Source organism: Mirounga angustirostris, unplaced genomic scaffold, assembly GCF_029215605.1.
Source record: "Mirounga angustirostris isolate CCGP_5_RB_7025 unplaced genomic scaffold, mMirAng1.0.hap1 SCAF_1, whole genome shotgun sequence".
In the NCBI taxonomy this organism is placed as follows: domain Eukaryota; kingdom Metazoa; phylum Chordata; class Mammalia; order Carnivora; family Phocidae; genus Mirounga; species Mirounga angustirostris.
In genome coordinates this window covers 161,751,283-161,771,313 of record NW_026991709.1, presented here as the reverse complement: position 1 = coordinate 161,771,313, position 20,031 = coordinate 161,751,283, and the positions used below count along the sequence as shown (strand labels likewise).

The following is a 20,031-nucleotide window of genomic DNA, read 5'->3' as shown; positions in this document are numbered from 1 at the left end:
GGGGACACCAGCATAGACCACGAGGGGCTGACAGGCTGAGGGTCTCGGGAAGTCAGCAAAGGTAAATCAGGGAGGACTGCCTGGGGGAGGTGGGGTGGCATGAGAGGGATCAGCTGGGCTTTAGAGGCTGGCTGAGGTTTCTCTCACCAGAGATGTAAACAGTGGGGAAGAATGGGAGGGTATTTCAGGAGGAGCAAACAGTACGAGAAAAGGCATAGAGATGAGAAAAAGTAAAATAATGCAGAAAAAGAGGTCAGCGATCCTGGGGCCTTGGTTTGAGAACTGTCTCTGAGTGAGTTTCTGCGTCCCATGAGAAAGGGTCCCAAATCGCTTGGCTGGGTCCCTGGCTGGATTTCTTCAGAAACCCCTCCTTTCCAAGGCCAGAGAGGTGCTGTCGTCACGATGCCTCTAGTGTGCAGCCCCCGGAGGGCCATTTCCAGGCTCTTCTGACCATGGGCACCGTGTGGGAGCAGGCCCGTGGCCCCGTTCCCTGTGCACTGAGGCTGGAATTACTACTGAAGAGTCATGGTGAGGTTTTCAGCGATTCCAGGAGAAAATGGATCCCGCTTTGGCAAAAGGTGTGTCTGGTCATGGAGTTGTGTCTAAAGCAGAGGAGGGTCTCTGCCAGCAGGGCCGGCAGGGCCAGCCCCCCACCGCCACCCCCCAGTCACATCACAGAAACAGTCTTCCTGGGACCTGGGGCATTTTCATTCCATGGGGCACCTATGGACTGAGGTCTGTGAAGACGACACAAACTGAGGACGGTGGGGCCATGTATCTTCCTGGTCAGTTTTGATCAAGTGTTTACTTTGAGGGGACAGGGAAGGGAAGGAAATATTAGCTTGCCTGACGTGACCTCAGTAATTCATGTAGCTTCTAGTGGGCTGGAAGTGGTCATGATCAAAGAGCTCCTCCACTCCTTGGCTGGAAAGCCTGGCAGGCCTTCTGCCTTAATTGAGAACAACTTTCCTGTTCAGATTTGCGTGAGAAAGGGGTGTGTGTGTGTGTGTGTGTGTGTGTGTGTGTGTGTGTGCACATATATTTGCTGCCCAACCATTAAAATTAACTTTTTGCTCACATAAAGGAACTTAAAAAAACCAGTTTATCTAAGGGCAAAATTAACTATTTTCTGTAACACACTCACGCCTTTGTAGAGGTCAGGTTTGGCTTTTGCCGATGAACACTTTTCTATGACGTGTGCTGGTTCTACCTCTTCAGTGGATGTGGGCCAGAGGGGCAGGGCTGCTCTTCTGGGTGCGGGGAGCCCCCACGAGAACTGCCACTTCGTGCACGTTAGCCCCAGAGGAAACCACACAGCAATGATTCCAGCCCCTCAGCATGTTACAGAAGAGCAACCCAAGGTCTTGCCCACAGTTTATACCCAGCAACCCTGGAATGGCCTAGGATTCCTGACCCTACCACCTAGCACTTTCCACAGTTACCACCCCTGAAACGCAGGAATTAAAATGTGATCAAAAGGAGGCTTCTACCAGGCTGCCAGGGGCGGGAAGGCTGACAATTTGTATTTCTGTCTGCAGATGCAGCCGCACTCCTTCCTGCCCCACCACGAGAGCGCGTACTGTGGGCCTCACCGGTAGGTGTCTTCTGAGTAGGTTTTCTGAACATAGTCCTGCAATTCCATCTGTGCCTTTTCTTGGAATTTTTCAATCTGGCTTGTGCTGGTCAAACCTGGATGATCTGAAAAGAGAAAAGTGCCCCCAAATTGCCCTGTGTATTTGGAAAGCCTCACTTGGCAGGCTTCTTAGTACTTATTTTTAGTTAAACCTCTGACCAATTTCTCAAGTACGATATAGATTGAACCCTGAAGGTGGGTCTGGTTTGGATATTACTGCTAAAACACTGGCTTTTGCTCTGTACCCTGCCAAGGCCTGAAGGTTCCCAGGAGGGGGCTGGGCTCCTCAGTGGTCACACCAGCCTCAGCAGCCCCACCTGGCTTGGATCTGGACATCTGGCTTCCTACCACTCTAGAAAACAGAGATTTTAGACCTATCACCCAAGATTAGAAATTACCACTTACCTCCTATGTATTTAATCACATACTTTCTCCCATTTATATTAGCTATTTTGTCATTCACGAGTGGATGGCTGGGGAGGAAGGGAGGGTTAAGCTGTGCTCAAACCCCACTATTAAGGACAACAGTCAGCCTGAGTGACCTCTGGAGGTTCAGAGAGAAGAGCTGAGAGGCGGGCAGCGAGGTCAGCCGCACAGTCCTGTTGGCTTTTTCAGGTGCTGCCCTACAGGGACAGCTGAACTTGGGCACTTTCAGTCTGTACTGGAGAACATATGCTAACAAAACCTGAAAACTGGCAAAAAAGGAAAGCAAAAGAAATCAGAACAAAACAAAAAAGGACACTGAGGGGGCGCCTAGGTGGCTCAGATGGTTGGGCGTCTGCTTTCGGCTCAGGTTATGATCTCCGGGTCCTGGGATTGAGCCCCCACGTCGGGCTCCCTGCTTGGTGGGGAGCCTGCTTCTCCCTCTCCTTCTGCCTCTCCCCCCTGCTCATGCTCTCTGTCTCTAATGAATTAAAAAAAAAAAAAGGACACTGGATGGTAGTATACTCTATTTTGTATGCCAAAGTCTTACTTGGCCAATGGTCTAAATTAGGATACAGAATAAATCTATTCAACATACGAAGTTACCAGGAACCACGGCATATCTTTGGGACTGTAAAGGCAACAATTTAAAAGAACGAGTTTATGTTAGCTAGCAAAGCACACCTATTAGGAGAATATTCGGTCACAAACAATCTGGCTGATGACTTGACAAGTTCATGTTCAGAAATATTAGCAGACACAGATGGAAAACTGTTGTGAGTCCCCACCACATATCTTACCGGGGCTAAAGAGAACTATAGCTTTAAGGTATGCATACTCGTAGCCGTCTATATCCAGCTTCGCCATACTGTTACAGAACTCCTGAAGCTTCCAGATGTGCTCCATGACTTGCTTTATCCGGTCTCCAGAAAGTTTATCTAGAAATGAACATCACAGACCCCCTGAGAAAGGCTGGTAAGAACAATGACACGAGCTTTCTTGAGGAGCCACAGATTGAAAGAGAAAATAATTTCACTTTTTGATGGAAAACCAGTTACCTTAAGATGGTGAGGAGCCTCATTTTCCAGGTGAAGGTGAAGTGACAATAGGTATACCCAAATGCAACTCTGCTGTATATTCTGTCTCAGTAACAAACCCCTAGACCACTGATTCTCCCTGGCCCTACCTTGGGGCAGGGCCTATAGGTGCAAATTGATAGTTCCTTTTATTCTGTGCTTAAGACCTGTAAGTCAACTTTTTTTTTTTTAGATTTTATTTGTTTGTTTCTTTGTTTGACACAGAGAGAGAGACAGTGAGAGAGGGAACACAAGCAGGGGGAGTGGGAGAGGGAGAAGCAGGCTCCCCCCTGAGCGGAGAGCCCGATGTGGGACTCAATCCCAGGAGCCTGGGATCATGACCTGAGCCGAAGGCAGACGCTTAATGACTGAGCCACCCAGGCGCTCCCGTAAGTCAATTCTTATCAGTGGTCAGGCTCTCTAAACTCTCTGCAGGCATTTAATAAAGGTTTATGGACCTGACTAGTAAATGCTGACATTTTTTAGTTGTGAAAACAATTTTTATATGTTATCTGTTTTAATCTTCCTGATAATATTTGCTGAAGGTATTAGTATTATCACATGCAATTAAAAATAAAGGGTAATTAAGGGGTGCCTGGGTGGCTCGGTCGGTTAAGTGTCTGACTCTTGATTTTGGCTCAGGTTGTGATCTCAGGGGTGTGAGATCAAGCCCTGCTCTGGGCTCCTCGCTGGGTGTGGAGCCTGCTTAGGATTCTCTCTCTCTGTCCCTCCTCCCCAACTCTCTCTCTCTCAAAATAAATGAATAAATGAATGAATGAATGATAGCTAATCCTCACTTGTGAACAAATCTAACTTAAATGCAACAAGATGTTATAATATTACTATTCCAAAGGAATAACCAAAGTTGTAACTAGGTCACTCGATTCCTAGGTAATCAGACATCTCGAATGCCTAATGAAAAGTGCAGCTCAACTGCAATTTAGCATCAAATATTAGTCCTGAATACTGGGCATGCTCCCTTGAGACCGTGTCTTTGGTGCACTCTGGGCTCAGAGCATGTGGAGAGACTGCACTGGCTATCTCCTGGTCCGGATGCAGTTGGGACTGGGCCACCAGATGTTAGATGGTTGCCACAAATCTTTCTAGAAGAGAGTGACACGTTCATTCACGAGGGAACTGGGTGAGGCAACTAAGTCCTGGACTAGGAGTCTGGGTGGCCAGATTTGTGCCCAGCTCTTCTACTTGCTGTTTCACTTGGGGCAAGTCAAGGCCCTGACTGCAATCACAGTCCCTCCAGGGCTGTGAGAACTTGTTACACGGGAAAGCGTAACCCGTTGTTGAGAGAATAGAAAGTATGTATGCTGGTCTCTGCCCCCCGGCTCCTGGCACAGAGCTCTTGAAGCCCTTGTAATTTCTAAGTGATAAGAACACGAACAGCATCTCTTGGTCTGTTTGCTTTTGACCCTATCCCTGACAAAGAGCTCCTAAAACCCCTGTAAATTCTTACATGTTAAGAGCACTAGGAGCATCTTTTGTTCCACTGAGGTGACTCTGGGTGGGACCCCTAATGGCCCCTGGGAAGACTAAAGCACACTCAGAACCTTGGAATTTCCAGTCCCATCCCTCATCCTACAGAGAGGGGAGAGGGGCTAGAAATGGACTTAATAACTGATCACGCCTACGTGAGGCAGTATCCATAAAATATGGGGTTGAGAGAGCTTCCAGGTTGGTGAACACATGCACACCGGAAGGGTGAAGCACCCCAAGTCCACAGGGACAGAAGCTCCTGTGCTTGAGACTCTCCTAGACCTCACGCCATATATCTCTTCATCTGGCTGTTCATCTGTATCCTCTATCCTTGAGTTCTGTGAGCTATGCTAGTGAATTATCCAACCCAAGGGTTGCTACAACCTCCAGTCTATATAGCAGGTTGGTGAGAAGCACAGGGGATAGTCTGGAGAGAGAGAGAGAGAGAGAGAGAGAGAGAGTGTGTTGGGGGGGAGGGTCTTGTGGGACTGAGCCCTTAACCTGTGGGATCTGACACTATGTCTGACTGTCAGAATGGAGTTGAACTGTTGTATACCCAGCTGGTGTCTCAGAGAATTGCCTGTTGTGGGGAAAACACCCCCCACACTGGTGACCACACATGTCAGAAGTGTTCTGTGTGAGCAGTAAAGGAGACATGCAGGGAAGAGAAACACAGTAAAGAAGAACTGGGTTTTCTTTCACCCACACAAGTGAAAAACTAGTTTCTTCCGTTTATACCTGTCAATCAAGATGAAAGTGTAAGTTGTGATTATTCTGAAAACATCACTAAATACCTATGTATCAGGAAGTTGGCAACTTTTCCAATTATCTTTTTTTTCCCTTTCATATTCCTTGTATGAAAAGCAGACAGACAGGTGGAAATTTAAGTGTTCTCACTGGTAAAGGCCCCAGGACTTAAAAGCTAAGCTACCCTCAGCCTGTGGAAGCTGTGGGACACTGTGGCCAGCCAGTTTGGAGGGGCCAGCCTGAACCAAGACACGCTCCCCCACAGCCCCAGCCCTACCTTCCTGGATGCTGTTCTGCAGGTGGTTGACAATGGCTGCCAGGATAGTGGAGAGACTCATGACCTGGGCACACTGGGCCAGGCCGAGGGTGAAGAGCTCGTTCCAGCAGGCCCGCACCAGGCTGGTGTTGCAGTCCTGCCTGGGGACACAAGGTCGGGGTGGGTGTGGGTACATGCTGGTATTCTCCAGGCCCCAGCTTGCTCCAAACAAGTAGATTCAACAAGCATTTCTTGAAAGTCTATGGTATGTCCAGGATCATTCTCCAAAAATACCACTGTCTGTGAATCTCTTAACTGAAGTCCCTCTGAGGATAAACTATTTTCTTAACAAAGACACTTTAGACTTCAGTAATGAGAAATCGAGATGGGTATGACTAAAGTGTCATCTCCTACAGCCCTCTAAACCCACAGTAGCCCTGGCGTGGCTGTTAGAGATGCTGCAGCGACCCAAAGGCTAGGAGCTGAGTGTGGCCTCTGACACAGCCTGCACCTATGCTCAAGGACAGAGGGCCTGTGAGCCCTGCCGGGGAGGGGCCGGCACTGGCACGCAGAGAAAGGGGCCAGCCACGCCAGCTTTCAGCCCTGCCTCGGACGATTTATACTCAGGATGGCCTCTTTGACGCACTGCGAACGGTATGACTTTATCTGAGAAGCCCCTAGATGCAGCCTCACTCTCCTTGTCTCAAGATTTCAGACAACTCCTGCCTTCTGTTCCACTCCATCCCTGGCTCTCAGCACCAAGTCCTCAGCATATGGAGAAGGCCCGAGAAAAGTTGAGGAACACTGAAGCACTGGCCGCCTTGGTCCTCTGCTCCCAGTCCACAGAGTGTATTTAATAAGAAAATCAGGGTCACTGGAGCAAGGTCCTAGGTGCAAACTAGAAGGGCCCTCAGATACCTTCTAGGCCATTCCTAACAAGGAGAAGGCTCTTGCCGAAGGATACACACAGAGAAAAAGGCCACTTACCCAAGTGCCTGAAAGGCTGGGATTGACCTGGCCCAGTGCATGGAGAGGAAAAGCAGGCGGGATGCTGACTCGCAGATGTAGTGCACGTTGAGGTACTCTGGCATCGGGCTGGGCATCGTGAGCTGGAGAGGAGGAGGCACACAGCACAGGAGGTGACGGAGAGACAGGGCATGGCTTTGTCTGTCAACGTGAACTGCTGTCACGTCTCAACAACTATGAGAGCCTGAGCTGTGATGATCTCTGATGCTGAAGTTCCTGTGTAGACCCATCCTTATGAAGCCCGTGTCCTTTGCAGCGGGGGGCTGGCACCAACGCCCCATAATCTCTTGCCCAGCGAACTAGGCTCTGATGGCACTTGGAATGTGGTCAACTCTTGCCTCAGCTAAACTGGTATTTCTTCTAAGGCAATTCCATTTTGAGCCATAGGTTAAAATCTAAATTAAATCAGTTAACAGCGATCAACCTCATGGCTAGAAGGCATTTGGTAGGTGGCCTCAGGGTAGCAATGAGTGAGAGCTGAGCAGAAGCCTATGTGGCGGGAGGATGAGACCCCACCACCAGAATGTTCAGGAGTGGGCTCCAGAGCTCCACTGTCCAGAAGGAGAATTAATGCCTTTGATGCTGGAATCCCACTGGTGACCTATATTCTTGACACTGGTGGGCAACTATGAGCAGGGACCCAGTCTTCCTAAGTGATTGGTCAGGACTCTCTAGTAAAGAACACTGGGGGAACAGGAAGTCACAGTCTGTAGCCCTAGAAACTGAGAGGGCTTTGGGGAACCTGGGACTGTCTTTCAGAAGTGAGGCCAGTGAAGGAGCATGTGGGGAAGACTAACAGCCTTCTTCAAGGATGTAGGAGGTCTGTTTTCTGTGGCTCGAGACAGCAAGCAGTCAGGACCAGTGGTTAGGAATGAGGGCTGGCTGCCTGCATGCTGGAGCGGACACAGGTGCCTGCCTATGCTGGAGCCAGGCCATCCCAGAAAGCAGAAGAGGCAGAGTAGTCCACTAAAAGCCCTCGATGGGCAGCACCATGTCGGCCCCACCTGGCAAGGATAGGCCACACTTGCTTCAGGGTGAGTTATCTTCAGAGCCAAAACACTGTGTGTAAAACATGAGTGACAATTCTTTCTAATGAGAATACTGTTCTGGAACACAAGGTCCAGATCCAAACAAAAGCCAACAATATGAAAATGAGCTCACTGCAAGATTTTAGCTTCAAACTGCAGGCTGGGGAGGCTGGGGCATGTGATTAGGCTGAATGCACTCACCTTAAATGTGACATGAGTGTCTGAAAGGAGGGGCCCTTCGACCTCGATGATGGGTGTGGACTGGTCTCTGCTGATGACATGGATGCCCCCTCCGCCACTGGCGTCTATCCCATCTGCTAGGCTTGGAGGTGAGGAGCTGTCTGTGGTATTAAGTGCTTTAGCTAAAGTATCAAATGCCCTGTAAGCAAAAAGGAAGCAGGCAGTGTTGTGAATCCCCAGCTTTCAGGAGGAACAGAACTCTAGCTGAGACCTAATCTAGAAAAACAAGGCGACAGGGAAAAGATCATTCAAGTCTACCTGCGGGGGGAAGGGATAACGAGAGCTTCTGTGTACGGTCTATACATCATCACGGGCACTAAGCGACATAGTATTTATTTTCACACATAATTTCTATTTTTCACAACTACTCTCCAAGGTAGAACCCTCTCCATTTTACAGATGTGAAAGCTGAGGCTTAGGGATGTTAAATAACTTTTCCAATACTAACCACCCAGTGAGTGGTGGAACCAGAACTCTACCCAACTCGAATCCCATTCTCTTTCCACTGGATCTAGATCTTAATTTTGCTATCAGGCCGCAAGAGAATATGAGGACCAGGTGCTTGTGTGGCCTGGCAAGATGGGCAGGAGTGGCCAGTCCCACAGGGAAGGGGTGAACATGAGAGCCAGGTCGTAGGGAAGAAACACCGTCTGCAGCCCGTTACGGGTGTCTGGGATCAGCTAATGCCGTCTGTCAGGAACACCCTGATGGACTGAAGCTGTAGACTACTTGGAAAAAAATATACATGAGAAAAATAGACTAAAACAGAAGTGGGAAAGTGGACGAACTACTAATACTTAGTCAAAATAAAGACTGATAACAAGTAACACCTGTCTACTGAAGGGTTTTCCCTGCTTCCACTGAATCACTCCATTTCCTTTTTCATTGTTTGGAATGAAAAGCAGTTTTGATTGCTTTATATCATGTAATATAAATGGGTCCATGTTCCCATAGTTAAAATGTGGAAGAAGACAGATGTGCAGGAACACTGTGACGATTTTACAATCCCTGAATAAATACAGGGTGGGTGTCAAATGCTGCCACCCGCCCTCCCGCAGCAACAACTGAGTGTGCACGTCACGGGGGAGCCCCCACACTCATGGCATCATACCGAGTAATCTCACTTGCAGACTGGTCCTCCGGCTGCATTTCCGAAGTGTCACCATTGTTCAGGGATTCACTTAAGTTGGCAAGGGAGGTTACTACATTTGCCAGTGTGCCCAGAGCTCCCTGGCTTGTTTCAGCCTATTAAACACAAAATAAGAACATTAAAGATGAACACAAACACACACACAAAAGGCTCTCAGGCCAATGAAGGTATAATGTTAGTTTAAAAACAGCCTCTATGGGGGGCGCCTGGGTGGCTCAGTCGTTAAGCGTCTGCCTGCGGCTCAGGTCATGATTCCGGGGTCCTGGGATCGAGCCCCGCATCGGGCTGCTCTCTGCTCCGCGGGAGGCCTGCTTCTCCCTCCCCCTCTCCCCCTGCTTGTGTTCCCTCTCTCGCTGTGTCTCTCTCTGTCAAATAAATAAAAAATCTTCAAAAAAAAAATAAATAAAAATAAAAACAGCTTCTATGGGGTGTGACCTCAACAGGGCAGCAGGGGGGAGATCTTTCTGGTGATGGAAGAGTTCTGTGTCTTCATTGTGGTGGTTACACAAATATACACGTAATAAGGTAATGGAACAAAAGACAAACTGGACATCACCAAAATTTAAACTTTTATGCTTCAAAAGATACTAAGAAAGTTAAATGGGGCGCCTGGCTGGCTCAGTGAGTGGAACGTGTGACTCTTGATCTCAGGGTTGTGAGTTTGAGCCCCATGCTGGGTGGAGAGATGGCTTAAAAATAAAATCTTAAAAAAAAAAAAAGCCATTAAGAAAGTAAAAAGACAACCCCCCCTTTCCACACACAAAAGATAACCCACAGAATGGGAGGAGGTATTTGCAAATCATACATCTTAATAATGGTTTAGTAGCCAGAATATCTAAAGAACTCTTACAGTTAATAATAAAAAGACAAATGAGTTAAAAAAGAATGGGCCAAGGATTTAAACAGACATTTCTTCAAAGAGGTATACAAGTGGTCAATAAGCACATGAAAGGATGTTCAACATCAATGGAAATGCAAATCAAAACCACAATGAGATACCGCCTCACACCCAACAGGAGTTATAATCAAAAAGACATAATAACAGGTGTTGGGAGGATGTGGAGAAAGTGGACCCTCTCACACACTGCTGGTGGGAATGTGAAATGGTGCAGCTACTGTGGAAAACAGTCTGGCAGCTCCTCAAGAAGTTTAAACACAGAGTTACCATATGACCAGCCATTCCACTCCTAGGTACATACATAAGAGAAATCAAAACGTATGTCCACAAAAAAACTTGTACGCAAATGTTTGTAGCAGCACTATTCATAATAGACAAAAAGTGGAAACAACCCAAATGTTTGTCAGCTGATGAATGGATAAATAAAATGTGGGTCAGCCACTCAATGGCTTAGTATCTGGCAAAAAAAAGGAATGAAGTGCTGATACATGCCAGAACATGGATGAACCTCGAAAACAGTATGTCAAGGGAAAGAAGCCAGTCACAAAAAGCCATATATTGAAAGATTCCCTTTATATGAAATGTCCAGAATTGACAAAACCATAGTCAGAAAATAGAGTAGCGGTTGGCAGGGGTGGGAGCAGGGGGAGAGGGAAGTGATGGCTTAATGGGTGCAGGGCTTCTTTTTGGGGTGATGAAAATGTTCTGGAATCAGGTAGTGGTGATGGTTGTACAGCCTTGTGAATGTACTAAAACCACTGCACTGTACGCGAAAAGTGTGAGTTTTCTGGTACATGAATTAGATCTCCATAAAAAAAAAAATAGGAAAGCCAAAGACATATGCAAACAAATAAACCAAGACAGGTAGACACAAATGTCTGTTGTGTCTGGATCACGAAAGTGAAAAACTAGAGCAGTGGAAAAGATCCTAAGCAGAGCACTGCTTCATACATCACAGAACAACCACATAACAGAGTATCGTGCAGCTGCTGAAAGATGCGGGGCCGACACGTCAGAGAGAAAGAGAAAGACCAGTCGGCCCGCACCGCCCGGGTGTCGGCCGGGGGCGCCTGGGATCTCTGTGAGAGCTCTGTTATTTAGTCAAAGTACACTGTTTTGAATTTTAATAATTTAAAAGTAGAAGGTTTAAAAAACAGCTTCTGGGCGCCTGGGTGGCTCAGTCGTTGGGCGTCTGCCTTCGGCTCAGGTCACGGTCCCAGGCTCCTGGGATCGAGCCCCGCGTCAGGCTCCCTGCTCAGCGGGAGGCCTGCTTCTCCCTCTGCCTCTGCCTGCTGCTCTACCTACTTGTGATGTCTTCTCTGTTCCAAATAAATAAATCTTTAAAAACAAAAACAAAAAAGAGCTACCTTTAGGAGCTTTGTCTATATCCTATTATTCATGACACACGCCTGGGGTGGGTATGGTCACTTCCAGAGCACAGAGCAAGGAGCGGGGTGGAAGCGTGGGTCTGACTCTGCAGCTCTTGCTCGTCACTACTACTTAAATACCACACAGTGCCTGTGTCCGTTCTCTTCCGTCCTGTGACCACGACTAACTCGTCACTTCCTGAGGGCGCACTGTATGCTGCAGGCTTTATGTAAGTAACTCACTCCAGTTTGCCAGCACCCCCTGTGTGGCGGTCCTGAGGGAAGCAGGGATGTAGGAAAGAGGGCGCACGGCTACCAAGAGTGGCGCTGGGCTCTGGACCCAGGGCCCGCCGACTCTGGAGTCTCTTGGTTCTCAGTCTCTGCGTGGACGGCACGACACAAGAGCTGCTGGGAAATCCTTTGGTAATCAGGTCTTAAGGCTATCCGGGCCTTCCCTCAGGCTTCTGGTTTCTCTCCACCCCACCACGCATCCATCACTGTCCTGAGTGTCTACTGGATGGCAGCAAGCCAGGTGTGATGGCCATGTCGCACGCAGCACCAGGGCCCAAGGAGAGAAAGCTCGAGGCCCAGCCTCAGGACCACGGGATGGAAGGCCACTTTTGGTGCCAGCCAAGAGCTCCCACTGATGCCTTTCTTTCCCAAGAGAGGATGTTCCTCATGTACTGAGTGGGCACAGCGGTGTGCACGTGGACGGATGAGAAGGAAGCCTGCGGGTAGTGCCGCTCGGGCCCAGGGCAGTGGCTCCGCCAGCACCGTTACCAAGTCCCTCCTTTTGGAGAAGGAAAACTGGACCTCAGCCATGGCTTGCTGCTACTTCATCATTACCGGGTCACATCAGAACGAGATGGGAAATAGAATCAATTTTCTTGCCTGGATAAAACCCGTCCCTTGGGTATCTTCATGGGGGTTAGCCAGCTTTCTTGCTCTCCTGATTGACAAACCCCTCTGTTCACAACACGTTAAATTCCCTATGGCTGATTTGCTCTTAGTAGTTTTGCAATTGTCAGAATCCTGCCTGAACTTTTTCCTGCAGATCATCTAATTAAAAAGAGTGGGGTGGGGGTGGATAATGTAACACTGTGTGTCAACCATGCTTCAATTAAAAAAAAAAAAAAGGAATAAGTAGGCTTTTGCAAAAGGCCATCTGAGGATAAGCAGCCATTTCCCCAGCACACCAGTAGTTTGCTAATTCGTGTACTGGGGTGGGGTGGGGGTGGTTATTGAGATGAGAGCCACTGAATTTTCACCAAACTGAACTCTAGATCCTGACATGTAATAATGACTATAACCAGCCAGCCCCGAGTTTCTGGAAAGCTGCCAGCATCCCTAAAACAAATCATAGGATGGCTGTATAAGAAATAAGAGATGTAGAAGGCCATGCTTTCAAGGTAGTCTCAGAAGGCCAAGAAGAAGGTGGGTGCACAAATTTAGAGAAGCAGTGTGCACTGCAACATAAAGGTGGAGGAGAAGGCATAAGTAGAGAATATCACCTTGGAATCCGTGGCCAGGAGAACTGTACCATCCTCACGTATCAAAGGCTGTTGGATGTTCACAAGCATCCCTGGATCAAGAAGACCTGTTTGTCTATTTAAGACATAAAGAAACCCAGAGTAGCTTCCAACATTTAACACACAGTATGATCATGCTGCATTGCCCTGTCCCTTCTACATCTGCAAAACTGCCTGAATAGCAGAAAAGCTCTAACTAGACTCAGCCAATCGAGTGACTGAACCACACCCCCCTTCTCTCTAGAATGAGATGAGCACAAAGCTGGGCCTACAGCCTGAGATAGGATGCCACACAGATACACATCCCTTTGGCTTCCATGCAGACCTCAGACTGTGGCCGCTTTGTTAAATAAAGTTAACTTGATCTTCAGAATATCACCAAGGAATTCTCAACTCTAGTTCTCACTAGGATACAGTTTGGATTTCTTGTTTTCCCTTTCTGTTCCTTTTAAATGAAGTTCGATAGATCACATGGGGAAAAAGACATAAGTTAACTTGTGTTAACTATTTGGGACTACCCGGGGACTTAGGCCTTTTGTCTATGCTGCAGAAAAACCCCATCTTGAATTGCAGAGCAGTGTATGAATAACTATAGGACATAACCCCGAGGCAGGAGAAAAACCCCATCTTAAATCAGCCATCCTCGGGTCTGTCCACAGGCGTGACTGAAGCAGCTCCGGAAAGGGTGGGATGAGGCAAGACCAGGCTGAAGGCTGTGGCAGCGGGGAAGGAGCCACATAAGCTCCCTCCGAGGAATAGCCACGCCGCCTCTGATCAGCTCAGAGGCTGATGGTAGTGTTGCCCTTTGTCAAAACAGGGACTGACCTTGCTCCGTCTTTATCTGCCACAAACGTGGGAGTGGCTATCAGAGGACTTCTCAGGTCCTTCCGGATATAGATTTTCTCAGTTGAAGCGGCACAATTGCTTGGTTTCTCCCGCTGCACATCAAAGGGCTTCCGCTCACTCTGCACAGCTTAAATCACAACGTAAATATTCAGGCTTAGACGAAGGAGTCAAGTCATGAAAAACGACATCCTTTGTAGTCAAGTTAGGATCTTCCTTAGTAAGCCTGCTACTATGGGGATGATAAGCTCCAGCGCTAGGCACATCCAGCTCAATTTTCAGGGGACTTTTCAGCCAAAGCAAAGAAAAGCTCAAAGCCAAGCAATGCCATGCTAAGTCTAAAGAGTTCAAGCTCACTGCCTGCTAAGAAACTTCAGCATGGCATTGGCATGGCCTTGTGGGGGGCCCACACTGAGCTTTCTGGGTTTTCACTTTTTGCTGCTCACAAAAGGCACTCTCCAGGAAGAGGAACACCCATCTTCAAGTGGGCCCTCAACAGAGAGCCTGTCCAACGCATGTGTCATAGAGAGCTTTTCTAATGTCCAACTCAAGCCTGCATGGCTTCTGCAAACTGTTTAATGGGGTGTCAGTTTTCTGTAACACTAGCAGTCTCTCCCTTCAGCAATCTGTGAGAGACGTATACGGGCCAGAAACAACGGAAGGAAATAAAGATCTTTTTAAAAGAAAGAAAGGATGAACCCCAGATCCAATATGTAAGAAAGCTAAGGGGTCCTATTTAGACAAGGAACCTGTGGCTGAGAGAGGTGCCATGTCTTCCCCAGGCCTCACAGCTCCGAAGTGGCAGGGCTGGGGTTTGATACCCCAAAGCCTGTGTTCACCCCACTGCACTGTGCTGCATGCCGAGTTAACTGGAACAGGTTTCCACACACACCATGGGGAAATGACCAATCACAGCAGCATGGGCGCCGGATCCCCTGGCTGCCCCAGAATGGAAACAAAAGGAAGCCTCGGTGGATATTTTCCTCTTAGAGTACTTTAAAGCCAGGTAGAGAACTCTCGCTTTCTCCCAACCCGCTAACTCAAGTGGCTTGTTCGTGTACAGTTACTCACACTCCATCTTCATGCCCATCTCTAAGCATTTTTTCAGCCGGCAAAACTGACAGCGGTTCCGGTGGTGTTTATTGATGATACAGTCTTGGTTGCTCCGGCAACTGTAGGTCAGATTTTTCCTTACACTCCTTTTGAAGAAACCTTTGCAACCTTCACAACTGACAGCCCCATAGTGCCGGCCTAAAAGGGGAAAGTGTGTGTGAAACAGATCACCCAGAGAAGAGCTGATCCCTCACAGGCCCTGTGTCTAAGGTAAGGCTATCAAAGTAACTGGTGCACAATGTCCGGTGCCGGCAGCCACGGCACAACCCCGAGCCTGAGCATGAAGCGCGGCACTGAGGTTCTTCGCCTAATTTTCCTATGGTCTTTAAAGCAGCCCTGTGATGTCATGATAGAAAAGCAGAAGCTCAGACAGGTTACATGACAGCTGGTATATGGCGTGACCTTAATGCTTTTAGCACACGAAGGACCCAACACGCAGCAGCAGCTCACGGAGGACGGCTGAGCCATCCCGCCCACCGTGCACACCTGCTCCTGGCTCCAGAGCTGGGCTGTGAAGCCACTCGGCACTCCTGTCCTGCCGACGGTGGCACGCAGCAGAAGCATGCATGAGCTGCCTGAGCACAAGGGCCCTACTCCTCCCTGTACTCGCTCGGTGTGAGTCACGTCCTGGGCCCTACAGCTACCCTGGGGGAAGCGCAGGGGCTGTGCTTATGTAGGCCCAAGGTGAAGGAAGGGTGCATGCTGTGTGGCTCACCTGGATTAGGTATTCAGACTCTTCTGGAAACACAGTTCTAGAAGTACATTTATTACATACAGTTCTTTTTTCCTAATCTTGTTTACTTTGGTGTCTCTAACTTCTAATGACCGATGACATTAAAAAGAGCCCCCCATCTCAGTTTACCCTTCCAAATACACCAAGCGCTTCTACATGCATCACACCTCCTTTGCTCCCAGCTGGCACAGACCATGGACACGCTCTCCTGGTTTGGTCTTCTGTAACTCAATACCATAGCTACATTGCTGAGAAGAAACATTTCATAGGATCATCGCTGATGGCAGCTACTGAGCGTCCCACTGTCCTGAGCTCGAGCATGCAGAGCCATTCCCCAAGTGTGTACTTGGAGGGTCTCAATTTTGTGCCTTGAAGAGTAGTACTAAAATTGCTGTGTAGACGTCATTTTTCCTTCCTTGCGGTGTATTTCCTTAGCCTCTCTAGCCCTTAGAGTGACCTCTGATATCTGGAGACTGTGGCACTGCAAGCCTATGACTAGGCCATTCCTTTAAGCCCAGAAGGCGACTGACAAATGGGGAAGCCAAGCAGACTCTGTGGCCTCTTTGTTATGTCCATGCTTCATTCATTTAAAGGTTTGCAGAGTGCCTCTCCTGGCTGAGCAAGAAGATATAGAGATGGAGGGGCCAAACATGGTTCTTGCTCTAACAAAAAGAGCCCCTTCTGGTGTGGAAGACAGGCCTGTAAGAATCAATTATAAGAGAATGTAACAAATGCCAGAGCAGTCTATACAAAAGGACGAGGAGGACACAGACAGCACTGGCTTCAGAAAAGGGATGGGATGGGCTAGGTTTTGCCTTGTTCAAGATAAGGAGTGGGAACAGAGGCAGCGCACCCTGGCACAGCAAACGGTACCATGAGCTAGGAGGGCGCTGGAGCTTCTGACCTCTGTGGATGTTTGGGCTGTCTTCCTAAGATGCTTGGTCCAACCTTTTTTTTTGCTTAACTAGGACCACAAAGTGTCCAAAGTTCCTGGGAATTCTGTGACTACAGAGTAAAGTGGAACCAATCACAAAACTCAGGCCTGTGCCCGTAGCACAGCTGGAAGAATAGCTTATTAAATCCTTCTCTATCCTGTGCTCATTTCAGTGGCACATATACTAAATACTCCTCCATCCTTCCTGCCTGCCTCACCTTCTATGGCTTCCTGGCATTAGCAGGCTAAAGTCTGAACTTTTGGACCAGACATCTTCTCCAGTTTCCTTTCACCCACATCCTAACCACAGAAGTCCAGGAGCTCTTCCCCAAAGACACCATGGGTGTGGACAGTAAATTCACTGGGCCCTGGCTCCACCAGCCAGAATGCCCTCCTGCTTTACCCAACACACACACACACACCCTCAACCTCCAAGCTTCACAGAATGTGACTGCTACTGCGGTACCTTGCCTGACCCTACGGCTCCAGCTAGAATCTCATGCTCCCTCCTCCTTCATTACAGTAGTTACCATACTCATTTATAGTGAGGGGATGGCAGACAGAGTAAGGATGAAGAAGAAATAGATAACACATCTTGTGAAACAGCAAAGCACTGTGCTAATACTACCTAGATTAAAGAAATGATTGCTTTCTTGGTAGTATGTAAATATTTGACACATAACCAAGATTTATAAGTCACAGAAACAGTATCTTGACTCCTCCTTTTGATTCTAATAATCTGACAAACTGGTTTGCTTATTTGTATCACTACCCCACTCAGAAAAATGGAGTTCATGTTTTGAAACCTACAAACAAACAGAAAATGTTCTCTTTCCAATAATCCTCCAACCCCCATTTGGTTCATGATGTTGGACCATGTTGTGCACCTATAACCTAGGGTTACTTACCAGAGGCTTTGTCGCCACAGACCACACAGTACTCTACCACTTGCGGCCGCTGGACGTCGGCCTTACCCAGCAAGCGCTCCACAGAAGCAGAGTCCGTGACGATCTAAGAAGAATCAGGAAACAAGCAAAGTGCTGGTTAAAAACCAGATCGTTAAACAAACTAATGTTTAACTATAAATTCCTAATCTTGGTTTCTAAGCAGGAAAACCCTGGGCAGAACTGGGAAAATCCCACCTGACAACTTACCCTGATATCCAGAATGGCCCTGTTGCTCACCTAGACAGTGCCCCTTCAGCAGTGATGGTAGTGGCGGGGGGCGGGGGGGGGGGGGTGCGGTTTGTCCAAGGTCAGGCACTGGTTTTTACTCACTCTCCTGTCTGGCTAGCAAATCGCCCAGGATGGGGGGGCCATGTGGAGAATCACATGCAGATGCTCCAACATGAACATACTGCAGGTCTTTCTGGCTCCTTCTCTATTCCCATGAAACAGCTTGGAATGTATGCTGAGAGGCATATTTGGCAGAGAAAGAATCAAGCTGCTTTTTTTTCCCCCCAAGATTTTATTTATTCATTTGAGAGAGAGAGAGAGCAAGCAAAAGCATGAGCGGGGGGGGGGGGCAGAGGGAGAAGCAGGCGCCCTGCTCAGCAGGTAGCCCTATGTGGCGCTTGATTCCAGGACCTTGGGATCATGACCTGAGCCGAAGACAGACACTTAACCTACTGAGCAACCCAGGTGTCCCAGAATCAAGCTTTATTAATTAAGTAACTAGGTCTCTCCTTGAGGCAGCTGGGAGTAGAAGGACTAGAACAGGCGACCTCTGAAACCTGTTATTTCTCCTTCACTTGCAGCTGACTTTCTAGGTGACAGTGTTACTCATCCAGAAGAATACTGTAACTGACACCAATATGAGAAAGTGAAAAATAGCTGTTATTAAATAATGTATCAACAATAACCCTTACAATTATTTCTGTATGGTGGGAATATATATAGAGATTGCTATGTAGAATGACCTCTTATAAAACATGCAACAAAATCCACAGCCACCTTCTCATGAACAACATAAAAAAGCAGGGAGGAATTTTAATTTCAGTTGGTCAGAATGTACTCTGGGAAAGGAGGCAGTATTTACTAACTGCACTATGAGGAGTCTCAAAAGTGCAGTTCTGAAAGCTGAACATCACTTGTGCTCTGAACCCAGTCCTATCAGAAGAAAAAACATCCTTTTCCTTATTTTTCTCCATAGTAGAAAGTTCCTCCCCACTCAAAACACATGGATTCTTAGCAGCATTATTCACAAGAGCCAGAAGGAAGAAGCACCCCAAACATCCAACAACAGATGACTATATAAGTAAAGTGTGGTCTATACATAGAATGGAATATTCTTCAGCCTTAAAAAGGAATGAAATTCTGACACAGGCTACAACATGGATGAACCTTGAGGACATTATGCTCAGTGAAATGAACCAAATGCAAAAGAAAAAATATTGTAGGGTTCCACTTATGTGAAGTCCCTAGAACGGCCAAAGTCGTAAAGACAGAAAGGAGGGGGATGGTTGCCAGGGCTGCAGGGAGAGGAGAGACCCAAAGGCAGCAGTTCACAGGAGCAGGTAAGGACAGAATGAAGAGCTGGGACCAGGCCTGACGATCTGGAAAAGATGAAGTGAGATTTAGGAACAAGTCAGTCCTCATTTGGCTGTGGACAGCCCTAGGTGGGGCCCCTAAAATATCAGGGCCAAGAACTGCCACCGTGCAGCCTTAGGTTAGTTAGAACAATTCTCCAGTGGCCTTAGTACCAGCTTGCTCATGCCAGTCTCCTATGGGCCACTGACTGTCCTGACTCAACTTCCATCGCATCTGAGCACTGTAGCTGACTGCCTCCTGGGCCTTGCCGCTCACTTGCTGGTTTTTTACTTTAGCTAAAGCAGCAACCTGCCATACTTGTAGGTCCTCGAAGGACCTTCTAGAGATGGATTTGGCCTTCAAGGCAGAGGAAGAGTCACAAACCAATTTGGTAGCAGAAGTGCTGAAAGGAATGCCTGTGAACAGCCTTACCTGGATCCTGCCAGGGACAAGGTTGTCCGAGGTGGTGAATATGAGCTGCTTGGCACTGGATGTCTCCGGGGAAGCCAGGATCACCTTCCCAGTTCCAGCTCCATCTGGGCTGGTCAGGATGAACTGCTGCTTGGGGGATCCGGAGGCGTCCACTGCGGTGACTATCTGGATCTTCTGTCCTGTCTGCTGGTCTGTTACAATCTACAAGACACAACATGGAGGCTGCTCTCACGGAGTATCATGCAACTCGTGTACTTGCAGGTGGTGCTCAAAGTGGTGATTGCCCAGTGCCGTCCTGGAGTCAATGCTGGTCCAAGATGTAGTTTCACCAGTGCATGGTGAAATGAGAAAAATAAAACACAACCGTGAGCTTTTCAGAAACCAATGTTCATGGAGCTAATTTTATTTTAGGATGATATCATTCCTACTATTTTAATTAAAATGTCCTTTGGGGCGGTGGTGGGGTACTAGATGAAGGTGGTCAAAAGATTCAAACTTCCAGTTTTAAGATAAAAAAAGTACTGGGATATGATGTATGGCATGGTGACTGTAGCTAACTCTGCTGTATGGTGCATCTGAAAGTTGTT

General features: G+C 47.9%; 2 protein-coding genes across 11 annotated transcripts in view; one reads left to right on the top strand and one right to left on the bottom strand.

The window, feature by feature from the left end:
• The window catches only part of NR2C2 (nuclear receptor subfamily 2 group C member 2), a 97,502-nt gene that overhangs the window by 7,618 nt on the left and 69,853 nt on the right, over positions 1-20,031 (bottom strand). For 8 of the 9 annotated variants that reach the window (XR_010411628.1, XR_010411620.1, XM_064591693.1 and 5 more), the window contains 11 exons: positions 19,445-19,645; positions 17,393-17,495; positions 14,776-14,955; positions 13,687-13,834; positions 12,844-12,937; positions 9,029-9,162; positions 7,879-8,056; positions 6,611-6,732; positions 5,645-5,784; positions 2,857-2,994; positions 1,593-1,698 (listed from right to left, as the gene is read on the bottom strand). Coding sequence is in view for 6 of the 9 variants with exons in the window: in XM_064591693.1 (XP_064447763.1) it covers positions 1,593-1,698; positions 2,857-2,994; positions 5,645-5,784; positions 6,611-6,732; positions 7,879-8,056; positions 9,029-9,162; positions 12,844-12,937; positions 13,687-13,834; positions 14,776-14,955; positions 17,393-17,495; positions 19,445-19,645 (1,544 nt within the window). In the remaining 3 variants the exon portion in view is untranslated. Of the gene's footprint in view, positions 1-1,586; positions 1,699-2,038; positions 2,326-2,856; positions 2,995-5,644; positions 5,785-6,610; positions 6,733-7,878; positions 8,057-9,028; positions 9,163-12,843; positions 12,938-13,686; positions 13,835-14,775; positions 14,956-17,392; positions 17,496-19,444; positions 19,646-20,031 lie in introns of those variants that run through there. The other variant, XR_010411635.1, reaches the window with a different exon arrangement.
• MRPS25 (mitochondrial ribosomal protein S25) overlaps positions 1-20,031 on the top strand; it is a 65,551-nt gene that overhangs the window by 23,102 nt on the left and 22,418 nt on the right. For both annotated transcript variants that reach the window (XM_054504567.2, XM_054504566.2), the window contains exon 4: positions 1,539-1,594. In XM_054504567.2, the coding sequence (XP_054360542.1) occupies positions 1,539-1,594 (56 nt within the window). The remainder of the gene's footprint in view (positions 1-1,538; positions 1,595-20,031) is intronic.